The 27,782-nt window shown below is 43.9% G+C and overlaps 1 protein-coding gene across 1 annotated transcript in view; it reads left to right on the top strand.

Annotated features, from left to right (window-relative positions):
- Positions 1-27,782, top strand: part of LOC131259426 (trithorax group protein osa-like) — a 154,473-nt gene that overhangs the window by 47,579 nt on the left and 79,112 nt on the right. The window contains exons 4-5 of the mRNA XM_058260922.1: positions 1,390-1,767; positions 3,458-3,637. Coding sequence (XP_058116905.1) covers positions 1,390-1,767; positions 3,458-3,637 — 558 coding nt within the window. The remainder of the gene's footprint in view (positions 1-1,389; positions 1,768-3,457; positions 3,638-27,782) is intronic.

Raw genomic sequence — 27,782 nt, forward strand, 5'->3', positions numbered from 1 at the left:
CTGGGTTCTTGCAGCGGCTCGCTGGGCAATTCCACAGAATTCGTATTGCATGCCGGCTTCCAACTTTCGCTGTTTTTTTTTTGTCCATGCTGTTTTTCTACTCATTCATCGTTTGTTGTCCCCGCTGGGATTGGTGGAAATGCATGTAACCTACTGCAATTAAGTAATGCCTCACTCGTCGTTCCCGGAGGCTGGGCCTAGTCGCTGAAATCTAGCTTACGTCTGTAAGTCAAACAAGATATTGCGACATTTGAGTACTTGAATATCCCCTACTAACCAACGGTAGATCCATAACTCCTCCACCTGCCTAACAACCGGAACCAACGCTGGCGCGACACTAATTACCTAATAGCTCACTCTTGGGTATCGGGTACTATTCTCTAGGCTCAGATGTGAGTTTTACAACCATTGTTCGGCAGTATCCAGCGGAACTGCTGTGACGACGGTGGCGCTGATGGCGGATGGTTTATGATTCCGTGCGCGCACCTATGGTTTATTCAGTTTCCGGTATCACGAACCGATAGAGCTCCCCCGTATCGAGCTGATGCTCCTCGAGCCGGTTGAGCGATTGAAATCTGTCCCGATGGCGCACCTCGCTCTGATGTCGGGAGCCTCTGGTGGAATTTGGACCTCGCCGCGTCGCCCGTAAATACGACGCGGGACGATGTCTAACATGAATGAACTAAATTATGAACAGGCAACGCTCTGGTGTGGCGTTTCGTTCGGCTGGTCCCTAGCGCGCACACAAAGTGTTATGATGATGTATTACTGCCTCTGGTCGTGGCTCGTTTGGTTGTTTAATTTGTACCATTTTCTCCGCAAATGCCAAGCGTCAGGCGAACGGGATGTTCCAGGTGTCAGTAGAGCCGGACACAAATAAGTCTCGAGAGGTTTAGGGATGGTTAGCGATGCTTCTTCTCGAGTTATGGCGGCGAGCTACCTGCGTCATGAATCATTTCATGCGTTTGACGTGCCTCGGTTTCCAATCCAGCGTAGGTTCGATACGTCAATGTTTGATCCTCTGCGATTGGATTTACGCGGATGCTAATATATCAGCATCGTTCGTTCGATATTCGGGTGCCAATTTCGACGTTGCCGTTTTTTGGGGAAGGTCTGTGCTGTACACACCTGCTGCCGATCTTCGTCATCAATTGAGTTTTTGCACCCCCCTCCACCCACAGGGTTGTCAAATCGTCGAGACCGGTTTCGAGTGATTTCGAGTGGCACAGGCTGCGTCCAATTAGTGGGCAAAATTAAACTGTCATACCACCCGCCGCATGACGTCCAGAACGTTGGCTAGAAAGTTTGAGGAATTAGCTGACCTCGCCAGTTCGTCCGTCGATCGTTCGCTAACCCTTTTTGCCCTTCGGGCCTTATTCCTCCTTGCAGGGTAATACCGGACGGGGACAGTCACCGTATCCGCCGGGTCCGCCGGGTCAAGCGCCCGGCAGCTACCCGCCGCCTCAGCCCGCCGGCCAACCTCCGGGATCGCAGCAGCAGCCTCCGGGCCCGCCGCAACCGGGTGCCCAGCAACCGGGAGGTCCGCCCGGCCAGCAGGGACCTCCGTCGGCGGGCGCTCCGGGCGGGCCGGCGGCCGGCGTGGGTGCCGCTGCGCCCGGCCAGTCGCCGCAACCAGGCGGTCCCCCGCACACACCCACGTCGCAGGGCCCGCCCGCCAATACTCAGTATACGCCGTATCAACCGCAGCGCTACCCAACTCCCGGCGGCCCCGGCAGCAACCATCGGACGCCGTATCCTCCGCATCAGGTAGGTGTTCGGTTTTCGGTAGAATTCGCAACTGGATAGTGAATATTCAAATCCAAGAAGATAAAATTTCTTGAAACATGAAATTTGTTAGTTCTATGTAGGTAAGGGTGAGGCTGATGCATTAAAAAGTTAAATAGTTTTGTTCTTAAAATTGAATGTCCTGTCTTATATTGAACCACTTTGAAATATAATTTCATGAGACTTAAACATCTTTGCAAAAGAATCGTATTCATCTACGAATCAGATATTCTTCAAAGGCTTTTTAACGAATTGCACACTCGGTCTCTGGTGTGATATTTAAGACGTGAACTTCAGACATTTTTCCGACCTTTGCTTCATCATTTCGAAACAGCTGTTAGCTTTTCAGCAAGCTTTATCTAGGTCTTCAAACTCTAAACCTTCCAATTGTACCATTTCGGTTCGTTCAAACCAAAATAAATACCATCGTTCCGTGAAAGCACTTCCCTCGTGCAATTTTGGGGAACGGCCGGGCGTATGCAAGAGTTGTTGACCCTGTATGTTTTACCCACCTCCTGTCCCTTTTAGGGCGGCAAAATTATGGGAGCTTCTATGTTTGCTTCGTTCGCGCGCGGACTCTTGTGGGTGTGTATAGCTGACACACGCGTGTCCTTCAAGGACGCCTATACTACCATTACGCTTCATGTAGGCGATTTGAATCTCTTCAAAATCGGTAGATTCGGGATTGTGCTAGAAGATTTCGTCTTGAGTTCCATGTTCAAGCGGATTTAGAGTAGCCTTTTTGTTTTCGTCTTCAATGAGTTTATAAATTCGTGCAAGCCAGCTTGAAATATTACTAAATGTTCACTTTAGAGCTAATTATTTGAGTGGACAAATTTGACTGTTATTTCAAAGAATCGCCGAAGTAAGAGGTAGAGGTGCAAAAGTAAATTTCGGATTTTAATTCAAAACATCGAAAGTAATTGTGTGACTAATATTGAAAAGCTTGATTTGCTTGACATAAATAGAAAGCAACACTTCAAATTCTTAAGCAAAATCATCTGAATTCAATCAATTATAATAAATTAGAATCAACTAATCCTTAAAAGTTGATGACCCCAAATTTGTTTTAGAGTTATAAATTCAACTGGAAAAGGATTTCCCGGGAGCCAGCGGCAGACGGCTTTTGGTCCATTCCGGTCAATCGCATTCGTTGTCATTGTGTTTTTCCAACGGAAAATGTTCGTGTACATGAATAAATTGGTTCAATTTCGTTCCACTGGCCATCCCCGTTTGTGTTATAGATAGAAAATTGGAAGAACCGGAAAAAAGACAGTAAACCACCAACAACCTGACGGCAATTTATGCCGTCACACGTGGCCGTGCTTTTTACCTTTTCGAGTCTTTGGGTCGGCAAGCCTGCGTTTTGCGGAATTTCATTCATCTCTAGGTGACTGTGCAATCATTCATTTCCAATAGATTGAGCCCATTCGTTTGGATTCGTTTGCGTTGCCGTATGTTTTTTGTGTAGTGAAAAGAATTAGTTTTTCTCGCAATGAAAAACGAGAAAAGCGTTCACACACCCTGGCTAACACATGTTTCATCGTTGGGATCGTTTAGAATGGTCTTCTTTTTCTATTTGACCGCTTCAATGTGCTCGGCATGTTTGTTTTGCGTCGATCTAATTTGCTTCCTTTTGCTTTTCCGTCTGTTATCTCTTCCCCGAACACAGTACGAACCGGTCCGGTCGTGGCCTTCGCCGGCCGCTAGTCCGGGCCCGGGCCCGGGACACTTACCGCCGTCGCCGCACGGACCCCCGCAGAGCCCCGGTCAGCAACAGCAGCAGCAGCAACACGGTGGCGGCCCCAGTCCGTCACCCCAGCCCCCACAGCCCGCTCCATCACCACATCAGGTTAGTGTTGGTCATTTGTTACTGGTCTGCACAGGATCGATCTGTTTTACTGGATTAAAAAGATAGCAACAACATTAAAAAAAAAAAACATATACAAGAAAACTTGTTCTTTTGGATTAAATTGGGGCGGATGTTTTGGGTGAACTTTCAATGCGATTAATTTTTAAAGTCACTCGAATCAAGGAATTAACGTTTAGCCCCAATTTAAACAAATCAATGTTTTTGTGTTTGTGCAATTGAAATGAATTTATTTCTCATTTCCATGTTTAAATTGTTAGAAAAACAATTTGTTTGTTTTGTTCTCAGAATTGGTATATTTATAGTTTTTATCGTACATTGAATGAAAAATATATTTGATAATGCGATGAGTGATCCAAAGTGTTGTAAAAAACGGGGGTTTCCATTTCAAAATGTTTCTTTTTATGCTGATACTTTGCTGCTGCATATTTCAGTGTTCGAATCGGTTCAACTCTTTTTCCTATGCGTGCCGTTTTGTGCACAAGAATATTCAACGGAAACCTTTTAATTTGGTACATGAGCCTAAGAGAGGATGTAACAAAAATGTCGCTTAAAACTGGTGGTAAAATCATAATCATAGAATCATAATAACGAAGAAAGTGTGAGGAACTAAAACATAGAGAGGGCGCCGATTGTGCAAATAGTTGGGAAAAGAATAACGAAAACCATTTCGCACATTTTGTTCCAGAATTGGTATATTTACCACGCAAAACAAATGCCATAAAACACTTGTTGTCTTTAGTACTGGGGTGATGTTTAAGCCAGATTATGGAATATTTGGGGCAGGATAGAAGGTACAGAATTGTTTTCCTGCGACTTCATGCTGGTCCAAACGATTTGTTGAAGGATGGCAGCACAAACATGTTTTGCCTCTATTGTGTGATTTCTGGCTTCTCTTGGTAAAAAAGTGTATGGTTTGCAAGCGAAGCCGTGTTCTACGGTATCTGCATCCTCTTGGTGGGCATTTGGACAAGTGATTTCGATCTTGCAGCACCAGTTCGGTCGTTCCATATCGATGGGTGTACATTTGTTGTTGAACGGTAGGAACGAGCGTTGTATTCCTCCTCAATCTACCGGTGTATTGTTGTTTTCATTCCGTGCTGCCGCTGGTGGAATCCGTCAGCAAACGGTTGCTGCTGGTGCTCGCCTTCGGTGCGGCCGGGAGGGAAGGCCTTGACATTGGCCTAGATTTAAGGCCGCGCGCCGCGTGGCGCCGATACACACGCGAGAACGCAACAAATGAACGAAGACGACACACACTCATCGCACACCGGGGTCGGACCTTGTTGTTGTTGTTGTTGCCGGCAGTGAGGAGATGAATGATCGGCGCTAAGAAGAAGACGCAAAAAAAAGGCGGCATAATAAAACATACAGACACACACACACGCAGGCACACGTCGAAGACCAAACAGGCAAATTCACTTCCGTGGGGGTGACGGCGGCGGCACGCGGTTTGTGTGTTGGCGCACGACCCCCCCCCCCCCATTCCTCGACGGGTGTGGTGGTGGTGATAAGGTATCGGGGTGGTTGGGTGGAGGCACTGAGGCTTGTGTAAGGTTGATGGGCGACGAGCTCACGAGCTGGGTGATGAAATACGGTGGATGGTTGGGGGGGGTACAAGCCGGGCAAAAGGGGGGCGCTTTTGGCTAGAGGAGGAAAAGTGAGCGCGGGACCCCGAAGCGGAAGGGTGGTTGGGTTTTCGAGCGAGCAAAACGTCGCTAGGGGAGGGTGGGTTTGAAGGGAGGGGGGAGAGAATCCGAATGCTTTTGCCACTGCGTTTTCTTTCCCTTTTTCTCATTGTTGTTATGGTTTTTTTTATTCCTGCAAACGAAACACAAACCAAGCAAAGCAACAGATGGGTGGATTGTGGGTGATCAGGCAAACGTTGTGGGTGAAGGAGAGGAAGCGGGGGATGGATAAGGGTAGGAGAACGGTGAGTTTTGAGAGTGATTCACTTTCCGGCCAAAAAGGGGTGGCAAAAGATTGCCGAGGAGGAGAAGAAGGAGGAAGCGGAGGAGAAGCGTTCGTCTGTCGAGCGGTTCGTCGTTCGTTCACCTTCCTCATCCCATCTCGCCCTCGTCATCCCGTCAGTCGCGGCCCTTGCCCCCCTCTCGCTCTCCGTTCTTCTACTTCGTCCCCTTTCTCCCCCCCCCCTTGCATGGCCCCCTTTTTCCCATTCAACAACCCGTGTTTATTTCACGTTTCGACCTACTAACCAACCGGTAAGGACCGGCTCTCTGGAGTGCGGAGGAGAGGGAGGGGGTAGGGTGGCGGTTCGAAAGTGGGCAACGAAGGGGCAAACCCTATCCACAACACCACCCTCCCCATGCGCTCTCGCGCAACCTCAACGTCCATTCGACCTTGCCACCTCTCCCCCCCAACTTCCAAACCCACCCCTCCCAACCCTCGGCGGACATCGACCGGGAAACTCCGGAGACGGAGATTGCGAGCAAAGACCGCCTTGCCCTGGTTCGGTGCGCGGTTGTGGATGGGAAGCCGTACGGAAGTGCTATACTACTAACGTTTGTGGTGTGAATGCGCGCATGCAATATTTTTACTCCATTTTTGTTTGATTCCACCCCAACCGCTCCGCCACCGCGCACCCTGGCAATATTGGCAACCGGACGGGCGACATAACACGGTGTTTGCGTTCGGCACAAAGTTTACGGGATTTTCATTCACCTTCCGAGCGAACGGAAAAGCGGCGCGAACATAGGCGTCGTTACTTGTGGTTACGTGGAGTACTAAGGGAACGCTCTTGTTTACGAACCAGTTTCCATTCCGATTGAAAACTCGAACGTTTACCTGCGTTGGTCTGGCATTGCGATGGTGATTTGCAAACTGATTTTACCATGAAGCGCGCTCCTTGCTGGTTGGTCTACATCATCTTTCCATCTCAGTTCAAATCAACCACGCCTCCTTGGGCTTGCCAAATGGATCAAGCATGAAACAGGAACTAGTGGGAAAACTGTCATGGCACCAATATCATAAAGGTCATCGACGCATGATGATTCAAATGGTTACGATGGAGTGTGTAGGCAAAGAGATAACCAGACAAATAATAAAAAGATTGCTCTTACTTCCAACGTCTTCAAACTCAGTAATCGGCAGGAAATTCCTGGAAACAATGAGTCTTTTCGATGCGTGTTATACGTAAGTATAAATGTTAATATGCGTTGGTACCAATAATAAGGAACAAACGAAATAGTTCAGCAGTTAAAGAACTTTCTCCTAAAGTACTGATCGCTTTACTATGAGATTCTTTTATCTTAGGCTACTAAATCTCTATTGAATAGCTTTATTAGTTGTTTGTGGTGTTAAATATTTGAATTGATCGATTTACTTGAGTTGAGGTATGCGTCTTGTTTTAAGATGTATTTATCATGGAATTGGAATCAATACAACAAAATATTTATTTTACGCGAGTTAACCTAGACACTTTCCTGGCATGAGTAGAAATCCTTTGAGCATTGTTGGCAACACGTATCTCGATATATAGTTTGCCTTAATGCTTAGTCTACACGAAGCGCCAAGCAACCTTTGCAAACGGTAAAATGCTGTGAGTTAGCGGTAAAATGCTGTCAGATGGGCAGTCAACTGTCAATGTAAGCGAAAATCTGTTTTCTGGTACTTCTGGAAAATCTGGTATAGAGTGCCGGTGGATCGAAAATAGTTGTTTTTGATAATGTACAGTGGTTGTTGATAAGATTTCAGTGTACACAATACCTCTGTGCTGTTTTTTTTTACAGTTAAACAATCAAAACAACACTGAACGCGCTTACATCTGCATCGGCGCACGAATAGGAAGTACACGAAGCGAAAAAAAGTGACAGAAAAAATGATATTTTCGCCTGTGTTTTCAGAGTTTTGCGCGTCGTGTAAACTAAGCATAAGAGTTAGTTTTAGTGACTTCCCATTTGAGATTGAAGAAAAAATGAAACAGCAGGACAAAAAGTTCACAATAATTCCTGCAAAGATAACGAAACAGGCTAGTCTCATGTTTAATTCTCGCAGTCTAACGTGTGGCGCCGAGGTCCTGTATCGAAAGCTTAGAGACCTCGCTTCACGGAAACTCTGCCACACTCTCACTTTCCATTTCGCTGGCGGTTAATGCTAACTACCGGCATTTCCGGCGCGTAGTACAAACGAGGCGAAACGCATCATTACTATGCGAACACTGCAGCTCCTCGTTCTCGTGCCGGGAACCTACCGATTCCCTTGGCCGCTCTCTAAACCCACCGGCACCGGACACCAGACGGTCGAGAGTAGATGAATGAATCATCGAACGGAACGGGATGAATGAGACCGAATTCGGCGCCTGCTTGTGCAAAAACATACATATTAGGCATGTGTTTAAACCGGTACATTCGAACGCACAACGGCTACTGCCGGCAAGCGACGTCCCGTCGGTCTGCTGGATGCTCCCGGGCGCATCCTTACGGTGTACGGATAGTACGGAGCGCACTACGACGGCGTGTCCTTACCACGAACGTGCGTTCGTCCCAGCGCTGTGGTTATACGATGGAACGTACGCGTACTTTCGCCGATACCGTCCTTACCATCCGGCGAACGATGTGTTCGAGCTTCTCTCTCTGTGATGGTACTTTGCGAAAGCGGGTCACTCTGTACAGGCGCGCTTTCACGAGTGATAGACACATTTTTGGAATTTCCTAGCCTATCTCCTAACTGCCCATCCTTTGGAGTTTGTGCGCCATCCTACGCGTGCTGCTCTTCAAGCTGATGAGCTCGTGTTACTCGTCCAGCTGACGGTCACCGTCGGGGTCGAACAGAACCCGATATTTCCATCGTTCTTTTGGGATTTTGGTGACAGTTTACGTCCTGCCTTAACCTCGTCGACGGTTGATGCAATACAGTTTCACTTTCATGAATCGAAAAGGTCACTCTAACAAGCAACAGTATTGGACAATTTTCGATTTTTATCGCCTGTTCAGCGAATATGATGGATGACGAGTTTTATCCGATTTCTGTACGTTTAGTAGAAACGATTTATACAGTAAATGACTTCATCTAACATGAAACGCGAATACGTATAACAATGTCTACAAAGAGAAAAATTTAAAAGAGATACGTTAGGTTAGTTTCGTTTGTAAAAGTTTTAAATTAATGTTAATTTTATGCTAGTCCGAAGTTGAACATCAAATGACACAAACAGTTTTCGTGCGAACTTGTTCGTGTTCTATAACGTTTCCAGTTAAAATCTTTAAATAATGACACTTTTAGAGTTTATCCGATACCTAAGTATGTCTGTTTCTCTTAGAAACTAGTTCTGATCTGTTTGGGTTTTGGAAAAATATCTTTACATAAACAAATCCGTATGCGATTCCACCTAATATTTAAGCTAAGAAATTGGTTCGTATGCGAATATAAGCGATCGGTTTCTTTTGCTACTAGACTACATAAATACTCAACCGTGATGATGATGACGTTGGTGGCTTCGTAGACAGACATTCGTTCACGGTCTGGTGCGTGCAACTGTTCTGTTCCTATTTGGACGCCGTTCAAGGACATTTTTCGGGAAGTAGGAAATGTAATGCAAACAAGAAACAGAGAGAAAAAAGGTACCCCCGATTGAAATCGATTTTTAATGCACCGTCAGCTGGTGACGAAAGGCGCGGATCGATGGGTGAGGGTTGTCGACGTCGATTTCAGGCCAATCTCTAGTGGACCGACAACTCGGCGATACGGACAGATTTACTGACTGACCGACCGACCGAACGACCTTGTGAGCAATTCTTCGAAGAGGAATAAATGAGTTGGCCAAATTTTGTATTTTATTGCGTTCTGGAGTTGCTCATTTGCGACGACTAGACTTTTTGTTGTTAGTATTTTCAATTTTAGTTGAACTTTTTCAGTATGTCTGGGAGTTTTGCCATTTGCCTGAGAATTCATCTAGCTCAGACAAAATATTTGATTTTGGAGTCGTATAAAACAGCTGAAAGTTTTCTTAGACAACCATTGCCAAAGATACCCTTTCCCAGGCACTTGACCCTGTAAAGCGCGTGAAACTTGGCGTCGCACTAATGTCAACGTAAAAACCACACTGAAATCCTTCAAAAGAAGCGGTTTGCTTGACAATGGTGGTAAAATGTGACAGCGTCGTTCTGAATTCGTTTTCACTTTTCCTCTTGCAATGAACCGTTCTGTCCGGGAGGGCTTTGTGCGTCGTGGTGGAAAGAAGGGTTAAGGGTAAGAGAAGGAGGTTCCCCTTTACGTTGGGCGGAAAATCCTTCCCCATTCGCCACCGAATTGCCGCCCCAAACGTTGAACCTCCCATTGGTTGTTGAAATGTGTCATCATGTTGCTTTCCTTTCGAGTGCTGCGAGGATAACGTGTGCGTTTCTGTATGTGTGTGTGTGTGTGTTGGTGCGTTTTGGATAGTCGAATAGGAGATCCTTGCACTTGACGCTTTTCCCGCAGCGTGTGATGTAAGTTGGTGGTCTGCTGTGGGTATGTGGGATTATGCTGTGTGTTCTCATCGTTTCGACGCTTTCGTTCGTTCGCTTTCCGGTAATCGCGAGTCGCTTTCCATGTCACTATTCATTTTTCATTGCGGGCGTCTTGCTGTTGTTTGTTGCCACTCGGATGCCCACTCTTCTTCCGTTTTTTTTTTCCTGCATGTACTTCCTTTTTCCCCACATTCACTCTTTTTGTCCATCTTTCTTCCACGAACGCATCGAATGCGGGTAAAGAAGTGAAGGTGGCATACTGGTAGCTTCGGGGGGGTGGTAGCAGTCGCCCACTTTATGCTACCCGCACTTTTCCTAGACCTTTTCCCTCCCACTTCGCCTTCGCATCGGCCGACATTACCGCCACCCAGTCGCACCCGTTTCTTTCCCCTCCTCCCCAAAAAAAGGTCGACGTCCGCCGTCTGGCGGTCGTCTGTTTTTGGAAAATCTTTCCACCTACCCAGCCCCCTCCAGCTCTTCGGAGTTTTTCTTTACTTTTTTCTTTTTTTGCTTTCGTCGCTTCGTCTGCACCCTTGAACCGAACGGTGATGAAAAGCCGTGGCTCGTTGGCTGGCTGGCCGTTCGTTCGGAGAGAAGCGTACACTATTTACGCCCTTCGATCCCGCCGCTTTCGCACTTGCACTTGAAAACTGTCCTGTCGCGCGGGCCTTTAGCTTGCGTCGCTATGTGTCCCACTTATACTACCAGTTTTTTTTTTTTACTTCCTTCTTTTCCCCCGATGGGCCGAAGGACCACTTGCGTTCGGTCGTAGATTGCGAAATCATGTGTCTACCGGGGGCTTCCTACCATCGGCCGAACCATTTATATTGGGGGGAAGGAGAAGAGCGGAGGCTTGGGGCAGCGGGGTTTTGCCTACAACCTGTTGATAATTTTCGAACGTTCGCAGACGGTGCAAACAGATGATTCACCAAGGCATCGCTAACTGTAATGGTATTTCTTTTGGATTATAAGCATTCAATTTTTATAATATTATTTTTCTTGTTAAATTCTTTAAAAACTCCTCAGCTTTCGTTGCTCTTTTTTAAAAAAGTTACATTTGTTCCTACATTTGAGAAAAAGAGACACAGCGGTTTTATGTTCTTTTTTTACTTTATATGTAAAATGTTTATTTCAATGTTTGCAATCTAGCTTGTTTGCAAAAACTAAATAGAAATATACAATTTTATAGGAACATTATATTAAATACGAATTTCTTTCTTGTCCGCCAATTGATGTAGATAATTTAAAAGAAGACACACTTTAAATTAGAAAAAGTGACAACAGGGTTTCATTATCTTCGTTCGTATCTTTCATTGGAAAATACTAACTTGAATGTTCTCAATCTATTTTGAAAATGCTTAAAAGTAAGAGATATAACAAATTTTAATCAAATTGTTGATAAAATACTACTACCTAACTACGTCAATACGGCCAAGTAAATAACAGCGTAGTTGAGAACTTCCCAACTGAACTAACGCTGCTCCTAACCGCCCCTGGATCGTCGTGTGATAGCCATAAGATAAAATATCAAAGTCTTACGAAACGTGCTCAAAGTACGAAGCAGCGTTACATTAGAACACGTATCGCTTGGTTCCACAGTAGCATAATCCTTCCCGTGCTTCTCTCTGTGCCGCCTTTGTATCGTTCCTATGTACTGAAGAACGCGCGGTTCGATATAAAGTTCATCAATACACAGTCTTTCTTTCTCTCTCCCCCTTACTCTCACCAGCCACCCTTGGAATATAATGTCCTTACTCTGCCTTCTTGGAAAACTTAGTTTTGCGTAACCCATCAGACACTTATTGTCTCTGTCCTCAGTGAATCGTCTCCCGATCCCTCCCGGGCGTCGGGGGGGAAAATCGTTTCCTTCTGCTGCCACTGCTTGGGCAAAATGGTAAAATTGGAAACCGTCTTTATCGACCCGAACCGCCGTAATCTCCTCACCAACACACTGCCAGCACGGGATGTAACAAGGCGCACCCGTTGGGAGACCTCTCTCGTTAGTCCGTTCCGTTCCGTTTCGTTCGTGGAAACGTTCGCCGTTTCCGTGCGTTTATGTGTTTCGTAACGTACGATAAAACTGGTACATAAAACGCCCCCTGTCCTGCCTCCGACACCTTTTTCCTTCGCCTGTCCCCTTGCTGCATACAAATGTAATGTCTCTCGCACCAAGCGCGCGCCATCATCCTCCCGTTTCGAAGCGCACCGGACGTAATGTCCTTCGCCGTGTGGAGTTTCTGCCGATAGCAGAAGTGTACGAACTACGGTTGATTTTTCTTCTTTTATTTTTATTTCTTTCCTTTTTTTGCCCATTAAACGTCCAATGGAAATGGTCCCACCGGGATATCCAGGTGGAGGAGGAGGGCACCCCACGGAAAACGATTCGATAAGAAGCGACGCAGGCAGCGACATGAAATGGAAAGCGTTTCTTAATTTCCTCGAATTGCTCGTTGTTGGGTAGAATTGTGCGTGGCCTTTTGTTGCCCACATTTCGGGAAAATCGGACGCCCTTGTAGGAGAGAAGGGGCCTTCCATGGGAGTTTTCACGTAATCCATCTATGTCTGCACCACACCGCCACCCCACCGCCGTCGTACGATTGATGGGAGATTTCGTAAGCACTCTTCCATGTGTTTGATTTGTCACGAGAAGACTTTACGGGTCTCGTTTGTTTTTTCGTCCTAACGTCATCAGGACCCGACGCCTTCTGAGCACGAGCTAAAGTCGCGTAGAAAAGGCGCCGTTCACGTCTTTCTCCCGTGAGGCACCGGGCGCCTCCATTGCTTCTTCACTAATGTTTTTTCTCCCACTTTTCCCAACTCCAAACACACACACCCACACCTCAACTGTTTGGTGTACTGGTGTGCGCTCGCCCCGTGCGCTCGTCCCGTGCGATGTTTGAGTGCTTTCGCCCTCCGTTTTTCCATTTTGTGGGTTACCGCCCCGGAGTGCGCGGGCGCCCAGTATTTTCTTGCTTCTTGCTTTTCACGTCTTTTCTTTTCGGATGCCGTTCACCTTCCAGGAGGGGGTTTTTCCCTCTGTGAAAGTGAAACTTGGCGCAGGCAAACGCGGGATTTTCGGTATCCACCCCCCGACGGCGGCAACCCAAAGTCGTCGCACTTCTCGCCACGACTGAAGAAAGGAAAAAGAAAAACCTAAGCTTTTCGGTTAACAAAGGCAGCGCCATTCGGCCATTTTCGATTCGTTCTTTCCCGATCTTTCACGGTTGCGGCGCGCTTGACTGTTGTTGGGGGGGTGGGGATGGGAGGATAAAGAAAATCAATATCCATTCCACGAAGGACTTGGGGTTGGGAGAATTGGGAGAAGCACACACAGGGAGATTATTGGTTGCTCCTGGTGTGGGTGGTTTTTATGTGCCTTTTTTGCGTTCCCTCTGCAATACACGCGCTCAGTAAATGGTGGGTGAATGCAGAAAGAAAATGTGGAACGTCTTTTAGCGGCAGGCTCTCGCTTCTTTGTCAGGTTTTGCGTTGGATTTGTTTTTTTTTTTTCGACCAAAAGTATTTTTAATCACATCATAAATCAAAACATACTTTTCTTCAGCTCGTGACGCAAAATGGTAAAGTTTGGGGGGCTTTTTTTCTTTATCATAATTAATGTTTTTGTAACAAAGTTGGTTTAACGGAAGCTTCTTCTCGAAAATTACACTACGTAAAATTACGTCATTTGAAGTTTTTTTTTATTAAAAAATTTACAATTTCCTTTTATTTTCATTCGTTCGTATTCAGTCATCTCACAACGCTTACCTGGTTTTAGTTTCGTTAAAAGTTGAGCGCCTTACGAGCTGCCATTGAACGCATTGTTTTCCACCTTGTTTAATCTGTTTACTTTATTTTTCCCATAAACCCGTGAGTGTTGCACGTTTCGGCTTTTCTCGACGACTTCTGTAGGTGATACTGTGTCCCGGTTTATGACCACCATTAACCATTCGAGGAAGCAGCCGAGAGAGAAAAAAACGGTGCTTGTGGCGAATGGGTTTTCACTTTTTATCGTCACATCTCATTTTCATCCCCGAACCACCCCCTCGCCGCGCACAGCACCGGGGCGGTAAAATCGTAACTTTTAGATAAAAACACACTACAATAACCCTTCTTGCCATGATGGGTGTGTGTGTGTAGGTGTCGGCAAGCAATATTGATTGCAAGGTACGACAAGTTTGAGAAAAAAATATCGCTTCCACCGGGGAGTGGAAAAATAACAACACACAGGACCTTACCGGATCACGCTTTCCACGCCGCAATGTGCAGGAGAGCGTGGTGTGAAAAGTTTTCCATGTGGAAGGTTGTGTTTTTGCTCCCTAGCTGTAAACCGGCGTTTGTAACGAAATGGAAAGTGAAACCAAACCGTTCCCTCCATTTCTTCCCCCCGTGTCCGGCGGTAGTGTGTGTGTGTGTGTTGGAGGGTTTGGTCGCGTGAGCCATTGGTAACTCCTCTGTCATCCTTTTAAGCACCACGTTGTAGGTGACTTTTGCCCGTCCGTTCGTTACGTCCGACGGTCACGACATGATGTTGAACTTACCACCACCACCACAAATCCGTCATCTCCTCGTTGTTGCATCTCCCGTCGTCGTGTGCGCTAGGAGGAATTCTTTGTTCACATCTGAGCCCATTTCCGTACGTTGATTTCCGTTGATGCGTCGCTGCTTATATTTCGGTTCTTCTTTTGCTATAATTTCCTCAACCCAGGTGAACGTTCCTTCCGAAGACCATTGACGTGAGAAACTTAACACCACAACACGATGGTTGCTTGCGTACCGGCGTTGCACACCAGCTGAGACTTTTGTCCTTGTTTTCCTCCCTCCCAACAAGGACATTCGTGTCGGCCCAGTAACCAATTTCCAATATGGATTCGTTTCACATAAACACACACACACACACACTGCCGTAATGTTTTTCTTTCCTTTCGTTCTTCGTGGTTGGTCGTTTTCAAAGTTGGGCTATAAAATGTGATTTTCCTCGATAAACATCATCATCGTGCAAAGGGGGGTTTGCTGATGTTTTCGTTTTTAATGTCACTTCGTTTAACTTTTCGCAAATATCCGGAAAATATGGTTGGCCGTCCCTTGGTTACTACTTCGGTACTTGCCGCTTCGTTCGGGGTTTTACTGGAAGAATGTAACGATAACGTAACGATATACCCCACCATTCTGTTTTATGAGAAAGGGTTATGTACACCTTTTTTCTTTAAAGTGATTTTTGTTTTAGTTTAGATGTCGATGAAAATTTTACGGCAATTTGCTATCTTCTTTTGCACTGAAGATAGTTTGCTATAAATATATCCAGAAATAATGTTGTCTTTTTAAACTATTTAAAATTCTTGCTTTTAAACAGTAAATTAATCTTCTTCCTTTTCTGTTTCATTGCAGGTACGTGTTTTTCGAACAAAATGTATATTAGTACTTCATTTGCAGTTTGTTGTAAATGTTTGACGATGGTAAGAAAATGATTATGCAGGAACAAAACACAATTGTTAACAAATTATGTTACTTTTAGATGATACGTTATTTCACATGTGCCTATCAAATCTAACATCCTACCAACCAGTAGTTCCACCGATGAGTTCCTCGATAGTTTTAGCGGGCAAGGAAACAATTCTTATGTACCTCTGATTTCCTGCCTCCTTACTGCAGTAATCGTTCGATCCTTTACCATAATGACCACTTCCAAAGCACCATAAAAACATCATCATGAATGATCGTTATTGCTATGAACTCGTTAGAGTGGCTTTTGGCAATTCAGCTACTTGGCTGCAGTCAAATCAAGCCAGCCTTCAAGCTCGTCAGGATCAACGGTTTAACAATACTATAAATGCGATAGTATGCAAATTGGACATTTTCTTAATTGTCGTTACTCTCAACCATTTAGTTTTTGATTTTTGTGAATTTTTTTTTTGAAAAGGAGCAGTATAAAAATCTTTGTGAACTATTCGCTGAATAGATGAATACGAAACACAATATGTTTAGTCTGATAACCATGAGCCACTAGTAGAAACGAGTAAAAGTTGTTTACTACTAGAGTTGAGTTGTCTAGTATTTGCAGAATTTCCGTCTATGCCATACCATGTACGTCTGCTTTCTTCTAACCTTGTTTATCAGGCTTTTGATTTGGGCGTGTAAATTTGAGCCAACTAGTTCCGTTCAAGAATCGTTTGAGTTCGATTGCAACTTTAGGGTTTTTAGTCCCCTAATCATTTTGAGAATAACAACGTCCTATATTACTATTACTTAACGTTCTTATCCATTTGACGACAGGCTAAGTGTATACGAGCTTCAGTTTGGATCGCGGAGAAAAAGAGAAATAGTAGAAAAAAGGTACAACTGCCTTGGGGCAGCAGATCCCAGGAGATCATTACTGCTGATAAGTCATATAACAGTTTATCAGGCAGTTTTACACAGGCTGACAGAATAAAAGCCTTGTTTTTTTAATTGCTCGCAAAACAGAACTGATAACATTCGGTACTTATTTCGTCTTGTAACGTATTGTTGAGTAGCTTCTACAGAACATTTTCCTATATTTTGAGAAGCTGCTCGTTCATCTTGTACTAGTAGAATTAATTATAGAATCCTGCTCCATTATTTGTAGGCCTCTTTCCGAACCCAAACGCTGCCTGCAATGAGGGCTTCCCGGGTGGACAGAGATGGTTCGTTCGTGTGCGTGGACGTGTGTACGGCTTCCAAGCCCGGGAGACGGTTGTAAGTTTTCCCGCAAGTTCGCGTGGATGGCAGCCGTTTTGTCCACTAGAATCGCGTCGTGGATCTACACAACCAGTTCCTCTGGCTTCCCGTAGAGCATTCCGCTTCTCACTCTTACTGACCTCTGGTGGTCTGGTTTAGGTTGGAAAATTCACCTCGAAAGAGTCGTGGAAACAACGTCACAGCTTTAACCAACCCGATGGTGTGCGTTGTTGTGGTCCCGGTAAACGAAACCCCCTCCATACAGAACCTACACAGCAAGGCACGTCGCGATATCAGCTGATTTCGACCAGACCACTGGTTGCAGTCGTCGTTGGGAGAGCGAACCACCTTTGCCTTCACCATCCCAACGTCCCGAGATAAGGTGGGCCGAGGACGATAATACCACACCAGCCCTGCCCCAATCGCCCAATCCTCCCCACTACCCCGTCTGCTTCAACTTCAACGTGGTGTGTGTCGGTCGAGTACGGTGAACGTATTGGATGTGCCACGGGTTTACTCGGCTCCGTACCTACTCCATGCTGCTGGCTCGAAAGTGCGCGCCGGACGTCGTCTCTCGATGGGCGATTCGTCGTCGCCCGGCGAAATGAAGGCAAATCAAGTGCGCTCTTCCGGAAATGGGGAAACCCAAAACGACGCGCCTCCGTGAGGAAGGTGGAGGAAAGGCACAACCCAGTGGAGCGGGTCGCCGTCTCACTGTGCGTTTGTGCGTGGGTGTGCACGGTTTGTTGTTAGTTCTGTTTCGTTTGCATTCCCCGCACACCACCCCGCCGCCCTACTGGTCTAGCTCTTATCTCTGGGGTTTTTGGATGGGTTTGATTTGACGGCTAGAATAACTTCCCTTCGCCAACGCGTCCCGAGCGGTGAGTGACCGTGATTTTCTGCCGCTAGGGAATGTGTGCGTGTGTGGGGATGTAGGTCAGTTTAAATTTCCCAACCACGACGACGCCATCCAGAGCTCGTTCGCTGCAGCACGTGGCATTTAGGCAGGCGGGGGAGATACGTCGGTGAGGGGGGGGGGGGGGGGGGGGGGGAGGCTGGCCGTGTTTTGAGGGTGTAGTAGTAGTGCGGGCCGGTTCTCAAAGTGCCAATCTATCCCGACGCGTAGATAAACTACCCGGGTCGTTGGCCCGCTCGGAAGTCCGTCGGAATGATTGATTGATGAATGTCAAGGAAGCTGCAAGGCCGACAGTCTTTGGCGCTCGACGGTGGTTGGTAAAGGTTGGCAACCGTTTTCGTTTGCTTACGGCGAGGAAAAAGGGCACATGATGGTTGAGTTAGTAGTGGAAGTAGATTTGTAGACCAGCTTCAAAGCGATTCTGAAATATATTTCACTTTCATTGGATTGCCAATTCGAAAAGCAGCTCAAAGTGAACAAGGTCTGTGAAGGCAATCATTTGCTGAATAGATACTAGAAATATATATTAAAAATATGTTGGACTGATTTTGGTAGTCCTAAATATAAATAGAGCGGAAATCTCTCAGCTTGGAAGTTAAAATCTACCTGACAATATAGTAGCCTTGGGAAAAGAAATATACAGAAGATATTTCCAAATTATGCTGCATGTTTCTTGTTGCATGAAAGTCAGGTTTTTAAACAACTCTTACTCGTGGTAACACTGTTAAGTTCACTTAAAGTTTTCGGTATGCTTGAATTTCATTACGCATCGTTTCGTAAAGGACACACTTACCTTGGCTTTTCTGTTTTGTTATTATTATTATGATTCAGCATTCATGTTGAAGTCAATTTATGAAGAGAATTTCCAAACACTGTTGAAAAATAATTTTAAAATCTAGGAATTTGATGGATTTTTTTTTTGTAACGAATCGTATAAAGATACAGAATGATTTGCCAGTTGAATGACCAAAAAAACCTCGGACTAAGGTGTTCAGTTAGCTCCAACGCAGTGATTGAGGCCGTCAGGGAATTCGTTCACGGTGAAAGTAAAAAAGTTGTGCGAATGAGAAGGCTCCTTGTGTTTCCGAAAATGACATGCACAATCTACTCGTTCAAGAAGAACATGCCAAGCTGTTTTCAACCGATGAAGTTGGCGGAAGTTTTTAATCTTTGTCCAAAAAAATCTTAAAAATAACAAAACATTTAAAAGAGTAGAGATAAAAACGCGTTTAAATACATTTTGTCTACATTCGACAGCATTTTGTACAAGTTTGGTTTGAAATTGCTACAATTGCAGTTTATCATTTGAAACACTTGAAACTTTTATTTTTAATGTTATCGTATTTTGGTTTGGAATCATCTTCGTTCTTGTCAAAAAGCTTGAGCAACGTGTTAACAGAACTCATCTTGCAAAACATCCCAAACACAGCAGATCCGGACACGATCCAATTTAAGCACGTGCTGCAGGGTTATTGCAGTATGTTGATGGCAGCAAAAAGAAAAGGAAAAAGCAATATATCCACCATTCTTTCCACTCTGTTTTTCAACACAATGTCGATTTGATTAGTGCAACCCTCCCTCTGAACTTCACGTTTTGCGCCTCATCCCGGTCGGCGCTGCCGGGGATGGGACAGGAGAGGACCGATGGGGCCCCGTTGCGTGTGTACCACCTTTGCGTCGCACATCACCACCAACCTGTCTGCCCCCAGCATATACTTATTGCTGCCGCACGACATACAGTCGCGTATACGCTCTCTCCGTCGTGCATTGACCTTCCCATCGACACCGACTAAGTCAGCTGTTCAAAACAAACAAACAATCAACAAATAGTGATGGTCGGAGTCGCCGGGGAAAGGTACAAGGGGTGGTGGGAGCAACTATTATAAAACAAATCACTCCGTCTTGCAGCGAAAAATGCCGGCCGGCCGGCGTCGCGACCACGACGCGGCTTTGGAACTATGGGCCTGGGCGTCTGCTGTGTGTTTGTATCTCTCTCGGTGCGTGTGAGTGTGTGCAGATATCGTCGTTCGCTCGTAAATAAGATCGCCTTCGCGAAAGCCACCGGCAAAGGAAGGGCGACGACGGGGAGGGAGGGTGAGTTGTTGGCTACCTCTCGAAGTCGAGGCAAAAGAGAAAAATACAACACATCAAACAGCCATAAACCGTTCATGTACGATGAGAAACATACATATTCGAATGGAAGGAATGTGTTGTTCCACTTTCTAGTCATTTTTTCACCCTCACTCGCAGCATTATATTACACGGACGCCGCGCGATGGTGATGAATGGTGAGATTGAGAAGAAAAAAAATCACTCAAACACAGATTGCAAATGTACAATTATCTTTGCTCACTTCGTCTCACCGCTATCTTTTTCAACGATGCGTAAAGGTGTCTGATTCGATAATTCACGATTAGTTGATGATTGATCTCAAAGCAATGACGCTAAAACAGAATGTTGACCAGAACTTTGTCATTATTTTTAGAAAGTTTCTCTGGCATTTTCTAGATAAACACATTACACGTTCAATGAACCAAACTCCATGACATTGTTGTAGGATGACAGAATCAATCATTTGCTCTACCAGCAGTATTCGCAGTCTAATAACTTGCTGAATTTTGTTTGATCGATATTGATTGAATTATAAAATTGGTGAACAGTGATGTTGGGCTTAAAGAATCTTTTGGCGAGATTCATTCATATGAATCTTTAGGGATTTGGGAACTTTAATGAATCTTCATGAATCTTTCATGGATCTGTTACGAATCGTTACAAATTTTTCATTGGCGTGGATCATGCGACAAAAAAATAGGGTCCCTCTTCCTATTTTTGGCCCATCACGTTTCATCAGTTGATGTATCTTTGGGGTCCATGAATTTCTCATCGAAAGATTTACGAATCTCTAAAATACAAAGAATCATTCAGATTCATGAATCTGAATCTGAACTAACCAACTCTAGTGAACAGCACTCAATCTAAATCTCACGTCATTGAGATCAAAAAAGCCCAAATAAATAAAATATTGGAATAGGCATCACAGAAACAGGAAAAATGATTGTCATTAGTTTACCAACACATGATATGCCCAGGAAGAACCCGTATTCCGTCCCGATTATCCACCGGATGGAGTGGTCCGTTATGTAGTGGTACACAATGTATCTGATTTTGAATGCAAAGACTTGAAAATCTCAAAAATAATTAAATAAAGCGTTGTATGATTCCACTTGAAAAGCAAACAGAGGAACACGTTTTGCTTTAAAAAAACTTTGACACCGCCTAGGCATGTTTAACATACAAATTTTATTTCATCTAGTATTGTTCTGTGCCATATTCATGATCCAGTTTTCACCATCCGATCATTTTTTGGTTGTATTCTCTATAAGTTGCCATTGCATGCAAGCACTTCATCTCCAAACCATTTATCGTAATTGTCGAGAAGACAATGATTTTTAACTATAATCAAATTTTTAAAAGTCAGTGTTAGAACATCTGGAGTGTTATACATTTTGTAAGCAACTGCTTCTTGGTTGGAGCGTAGAGTAACTTGCCAAAACGAAAAAAATGGTCATGACGGCAGCAGTTTCACTCCAAACGAGTGTGTACGAAACCCATGCTATTAATAGGCTTTCGAAGGCGTTTTACGTCAATCACAAGCAGAAACCGGCGGGCATGTTGATGTGCTGCAATCGCGGCTGCTTTCGAGTAGGTAGGGATGCGCGAATAACGAGTGCACTCGAAGGCACGTGGTGCACAGCCCGGTCTGCCACCAGCTGTCACCTCGGTTTCTCCGCCGCGACCCGAACCGGACCAGCAGAAGGATGTTCGACGTCATCTTGAGCTACGATGGCCGGAAACACGGAGCAAAACTGCTAGGGGAGGGAACGGGATGCGGAATGCGGCACGCCAAAAGACACCAGTTGCTGCTGCTTGACGGTTTGACTGAAAATGAGAAGCAGATAAAATAAAAAAAAACACACGCCAACACACGGATCAAGTGGAGCAGCGCTGGTGATGGTGGTGGAGCGGTGTGGGGATTGAGGTCTATAAAAATTTATCGCTAGAGAAAGGGCCCCGGTTTGGTTGGCTCTCGTCGCTGCTGGTGGAAAAGGAAGGAGTGCGACAAAAGGGACAATGTGAGGAAGAAGAGGAGGTACCGTTGGAGAAGCAACAGGGTGGCTTGAGGGGGGGTTGCCTGGTGCGCTATCGGAACCGGGGGAAAATGGGGTGAATCCCAAAGTGGTGAATCAGGTTCTTTTCGAGCACCGATGAGGGCGGGAGGAGTCGGAAATGGGACGCCAGTGACGTGGAGAGAGAGGGGGGCTTTTCGCGTCGTGCGGCATGGCGGGTACTGTCAAGGTCGTTCTTCGTTAGACGGCCTTCCCCGCCTCCCTTCCTTGCACTCCGGCATTGCTCGTCGATGTCGTTTGTCGTCGGAATCGAGTGAAGAAGTGCGGAAAGAAGGGAAAAGGAAAAAAATAAACATCCCAATCGTGAAGGGAAAAGCGAGCGGCGGTTGGTTGCGGGATGTGGTGGGCAAGTGAAGCGAAAGTTGGGTCAGCTCTCGTTTGTGTGTGCCTGCGTGCGTGTGTGTATGCAATGCGATAGGGAAAGGATAAGGGGTACCGGGTGTTGCGGTGCGGTTTGTTTTGATTTGGTTTCGAGCACTTTTCTTCTTCGGGACGCTTTTTCCTTCCCTGCCACATCACACCATGCCATCACCTCCGGCTACACTTGTGTGTTTTGGCTCTCGTTTTGTTAAAAACTATGCCGTGAACTCGTCAGCCCGTTGCATTATTTGCCTTTTTCATACTCAGTTCAACGAGAATTGTATGTTTCTTTCTAACAAAACCTTTTCTTGATAGACTTTTTTGGATTTTACTTGTTAAGTACAGGACCACGATTTGTTCACTTCAATGTATGGACGATTATGTTGGTTTTCACCTATTTCGTACTGTCAAACAGCGAAATAAACCATTACCTTGTGAATGTGTCGGTATTTAATTTAATGTCTATTCCAAGTCTATTTTTTATGTCTATCGAAAAATATACCAAAGTCCAAGATGCAGTAATTTGTATTTTCTGTAATCATTTGTCAAACCCATTTTTTTTTATTATATCTCTTTTAGTTGTAAGGTACGACAGTTATTTGGCTTAACAACTTTCCTTGGACTACAAGACTTAGGTTCAACAAACTGCAAAGATTTCGAGCCCAAAAGCTGTCCAAAAACTATCTTTCGAAAAGGTTTTCCGAAGAATTCACTTCGCGTCTTCTTAATGCATCTTTATGCATAACGAACTAAGACAATTCCGGGTGAAAAGAGTTTTTGGATCTATTCATAATATAATGTTATGATTGAAAGTATTTTCTACAACATTGAATAGAATCCATATAGCATTTTTCTTTTTAGTAACGTCTGCATTACATTTATTTTCGTGGTTGTTTCTGTTATCACCAATGCATATTAATTCAACTTTTTAAGCATAAATTTCGATATCCTATTGTATACTGTAGTTAAATTAAAATTACAGGTTACACGCTTGAAGGTTTTCACACTATAAATATCAGGTATATTTTCCGATTCCTGTGTTTAAAGAAAAGTTCGTACCATGAATTCATGTTTGTGTTGGTTGGAAAACTTTTCATTATTGTTGATAAACCTTAATTTTAATATTCAATTTCCATTCATTTACGGCTACCACCCTACATACACATTCATAGGGTAGGTGCGTTGTAGCTCGAACCCTCTCGTACCGTGCAACATAATTTTAAGTATTATTTTTTATTGATTTTCATAATTGTCGACGCCATAAATAAAATAATAAGTAAATAAATGCTCAATTGCTGATTTTCGAACCTTCGGCCAAACCAATCGGTGAAAAGCGTAAAAATTGAATACGAATTATTGTTTGCAATCGTCCCGTTTTGGGGTGGCCGGCAGTTAGGCTGGAGGTGGGTGGTTTGTAGTGGGAGAGCATTATTTTAATTATGAAAAATAATTATATATTTCCCGTCATTCTTTTCCCGGGCGGCTTTGCCAAACCGCCGGAACTGCAGAGCAGCAAATGAGATGCTACCGGATCGTGGCTGCTAGCGAACTTTACGTACATAAACAACGTACATAAATGCAATTTGCACGAGTGCAGCTCACACGATAGGGGTCGACTTACGGTGCGAGGGATTTGAAGAAGAAAAACGACCGAACGTTAAACATAATGGATAATATGGAAAATAAAACTGGACATCCAACGTAAATTAATTATTCGTACTGCAAATTATACGTGAGCATGGAGCGCGGGATGGAGGAAGGAGTCGCCACCACAAGCACTGCAACGATAGTGGGAAAAGAAAAATGCAAGCTTGCATTATGATGATGACGATGATGATCATGTGTTTGCTGATACGCGATAGGATGATATTCCTTCGTGGGGAACCGCCGAAAACGTCCGGTGGTTAAAATCATGTTTACATATCTGCCTAGGGAAACTGTTTTCCGCATTCTCTGGGCCTGGATCACCTTTTTATGATTAATACTTCATGTATTAAAATTTAACCTTTTATGTGTGAAAATTGCATGTCATCCCGTCGGGTTTAATTGATAAACAATTTTAAATATATAATCATCCCACCTTTTCATTTGTAATCCATTTGCAGTAGTTGTATGTTGGTGCAAAAACCAAATCGAATGAGTGGTCATTTCATTGTGAAGCATAGGCATTGTTTTACCCGTAAACAATGTTTAATCTTTCTATTATGGACTTACACATCATTCTTATTGTCAATCACGGGGCTTAGTTTTGCTGTCATAAAATATGATATTTACGATTATAATTTCCTGGTAGATAAAATTTCATAATCGGAAATGTTTTGTACATGCTTCTAACTAAAAAATAGAGATGAGATTGGTATCACAACTAAATTGCTTATTAAGTTCCATACTTATTTTTTAAATTTTATTTAAGTACAAATTTCATGTTTTATGTCCTACAAATCAAATAACATATCAAATTTTTGCAAACAAATTGAATGCTTTATATTAAAAAAAAAAATCGATAGGCTGCTTTGGTCCATGGGTTGCATAATAAACCTACCCACGCAGTAGTGCACGCGGCATAATACGTGGATTTATTGCGCCAAAAATGATCGCGCTTTTCCGTCACGATATTTTATTTAAAACATGTTTTTCCATTTATTTTAGTACACCCACAGCAAAGGGTGTGGGGGCAATCCTTCGCTTAATTGTGCCCAGGGCTCCGTTGTCAATGTTAATTAATTTGACGCGCTTATCGACCCGTTTTGCATCATCCGCGTTAGTGGGCGCATAGAAAATAACGGTTCAGTAAATAGAAATAATGACGGCGGTTGTTTGGGTGGAGGATGAAAATTCCCATAGATTTCAGTAGATCGGACAAAAAGTAGGAAAAAGAAGCGCGGCACACTTGTGCCCCACACCATCAAAACTTGATGCTTCATCCTGCTTGGTGGTTTATGATTAATGGTTGAACGCTTTCGATTTGGCTCGTTTTTGATCGAGCAGATAACGATAAAAAATCCAGTTTTTACTGATTTAACCTCGCCGTTTTGGTGCAGACTCGACGTTATGCATTTATTTTTAAATGATAATGGTTCGTCGAACTTTGCATCCTATTATTCCAGTTGACCATTCCACACAACAGTTACACACTTTTGCCATCGTCCGTGAAACTGTTATTAACAACTTAATGTTTCGAACATGGTCAAACGACCCCGGTTACGTACTGTTCACAGGTGAAAAATCTTTCATTCGAAAAAGAACGAACCAAAACTGCGCTATCCGACAAGAGATTGATTAATGTGTGTTGCGAGTGTGGATGAAGAGACGCGATAAAATGTATGATTTTTCTCGCATGCCTGCATTTCCAGGTCGTCACAAGGTCGGTGTGGAAGGTGCGTGAAAAATCAAAACAAACAAAGTTATTAAGTCACACTCCACCTCCATGCTGTGCAGACCATTGAATCAATAAAAAGCCACACTGCGCAACGAATCTGCTCGCCACGCGGTTTGTGAAGGGCGATTTTTAATTTGGGGGTTGTTTTTGTTTCTTCAACGCCAAAGTCAACGCAAGATAACGAAAAATCGAACAATGCAATGTCCAATTCGTAAACAGAAACTCACACAGTAACTGTCTAAAATGTTGTGATTTCCATATTTAGTTAGCTCCGTGTTATTACAAGCCACTTGGGCTTTAAATATGCTGCATTTATTTATGTTTATGTTGTTTTTTTAAAGGTTTTGAATATCGATTTTGATTAATGTTTTCAGCAAGCAAAACGCATTTTATATATTTTTACAACTCTGTGCATCCTGCAGTGATCAAAAAATTTCACTAATGTATCGAACATATACCCCACCACTTAGCTGGCTAATAGAAAGGAACGGCTCATCAAATAAAATAAAATAAAAGCTACAATCGTTAGCTTAAGTAATGCTATACAATTGGAGAGAAATGAATCTACATGTTTCTGACAAACCGATGAAGATAAAGCAAGCGAGATGTTGTGTTTCGATAAAATAACGCCATTCCTTCCATTCCCTGGCCAATTTCCTCTCTCACACCTCTTTTGTTATACTTTGGTTTGGTTTTCGCTTTGCATGGAAAGTCACGATGGTAAATACAGCTAAGCAGGATGGAAAAGATGGATGCAAAATATGTTATTTTTCATTTTGCTTTTTGTGTGCGCACGGTTTTGTATGCGAGTGCATTGCTGCAGTTTTAAACTTGATTGGAACAGTTTATGTTATACCCTTAAAACTTTTATGAACAGGAAAAAGGATCAGTTATCCCTAGTGGGTTATCCAAACCGGTGATAACAATTTTTTGATTTCATAACATATTTTTAGCATAGCATACGATATGGCCAGGCCGTCCCTTCTGAAAATAAATAAATAACATATTTTTACGTTCAGTATTAAATAAATTAAAATTCTCTACTTCTATCCAAACAACTCGCTGTTATCAAAACTTGTGTTTAGATTGCCAATTTACATTTATATATAGTTGCCACATCATGAGTAATCATCTTAGTGCAAGGCAAATTATTGAAAACGAAAACCATTTAAATCTTCCGATAGCGAAGCGAGCACACCTCCACCTCCACTTTAAGATAAATCACAGTGTAGGAGTTCCTTCCTGGCGACGGTACGAATCGCCGAAACTAGGGCAGAAAAACAAAAATGATAAATTACGAAAACAAAACTAGCGAAACCAAGGGAAAACTGAAAGCTTCAAGACAATTTTCTTTCATTTTTTTTGTGCCTCCCAAGGGAAAGCACAAAATAATAAAGGTTGTGCGGTTTTGGCGCTGGCATTTAGCGTCCACCTGCCTGTCCGTTTTCTCCATTTCCATCACCACAACCCTCTCTCAAATAACCGTCGTCGTCGAGCCGCGTCGGATGGAAAATTGTATTAGTTTTCTTTTTTGTTTCTCTCCCCCTCCCCTTCCCAATGAAGGAGTGGCATGACAAATATTTCCACTTTTCCACAGATCCCGTTTTACTTTTGTCACACACTCGCGCTGGTGGGTCTCTTTTTTCCCCCAGCCTTTAGCGTCTCCACTGGCCGTTTCCTTTCCATCCGGTTCGCTTCCGGTGCCGGCGCGCTTTTGACGTAATTCCTATGGAATTAATTGGTTCTATTTTCATGTCTTCTACACCGGTGTCTGGCGCCGTTTTCCACCCGATTCGTTCTTTTCCGCCGGCATGGAAATCGAGACTTCCCTTCTCTTAGGAGCGTGTGTGTGGTCTACGATCCAGTCACAGTAGGGTACAATTTTAAGCAGCATATCCAGTAATGGAATTAGTTTTGTTTATATTGTGTATTGTGTTTAAATTGTGTACCAAAATGGTATAAATTACATAAATAAGTTGTTTTACTATCTCAACTTACAAAACATAAAAAATTAGTGCGATATACACTATGAAGTTTAAAAATTCCTGCAGAAAAAAAAAGTAGCAGAAATTTGAAATAAACCAGAATAGGACTTCTAACACAAAAAAGTTTCCGTTTCCAACAG

The sequence above is a fragment of the Anopheles coustani genome, chromosome 3 (assembly GCF_943734705.1).
Source record: "Anopheles coustani chromosome 3, idAnoCousDA_361_x.2, whole genome shotgun sequence".
NCBI classification, from domain to species: Eukaryota; Metazoa; Arthropoda; class Insecta; order Diptera; family Culicidae; genus Anopheles; species Anopheles coustani.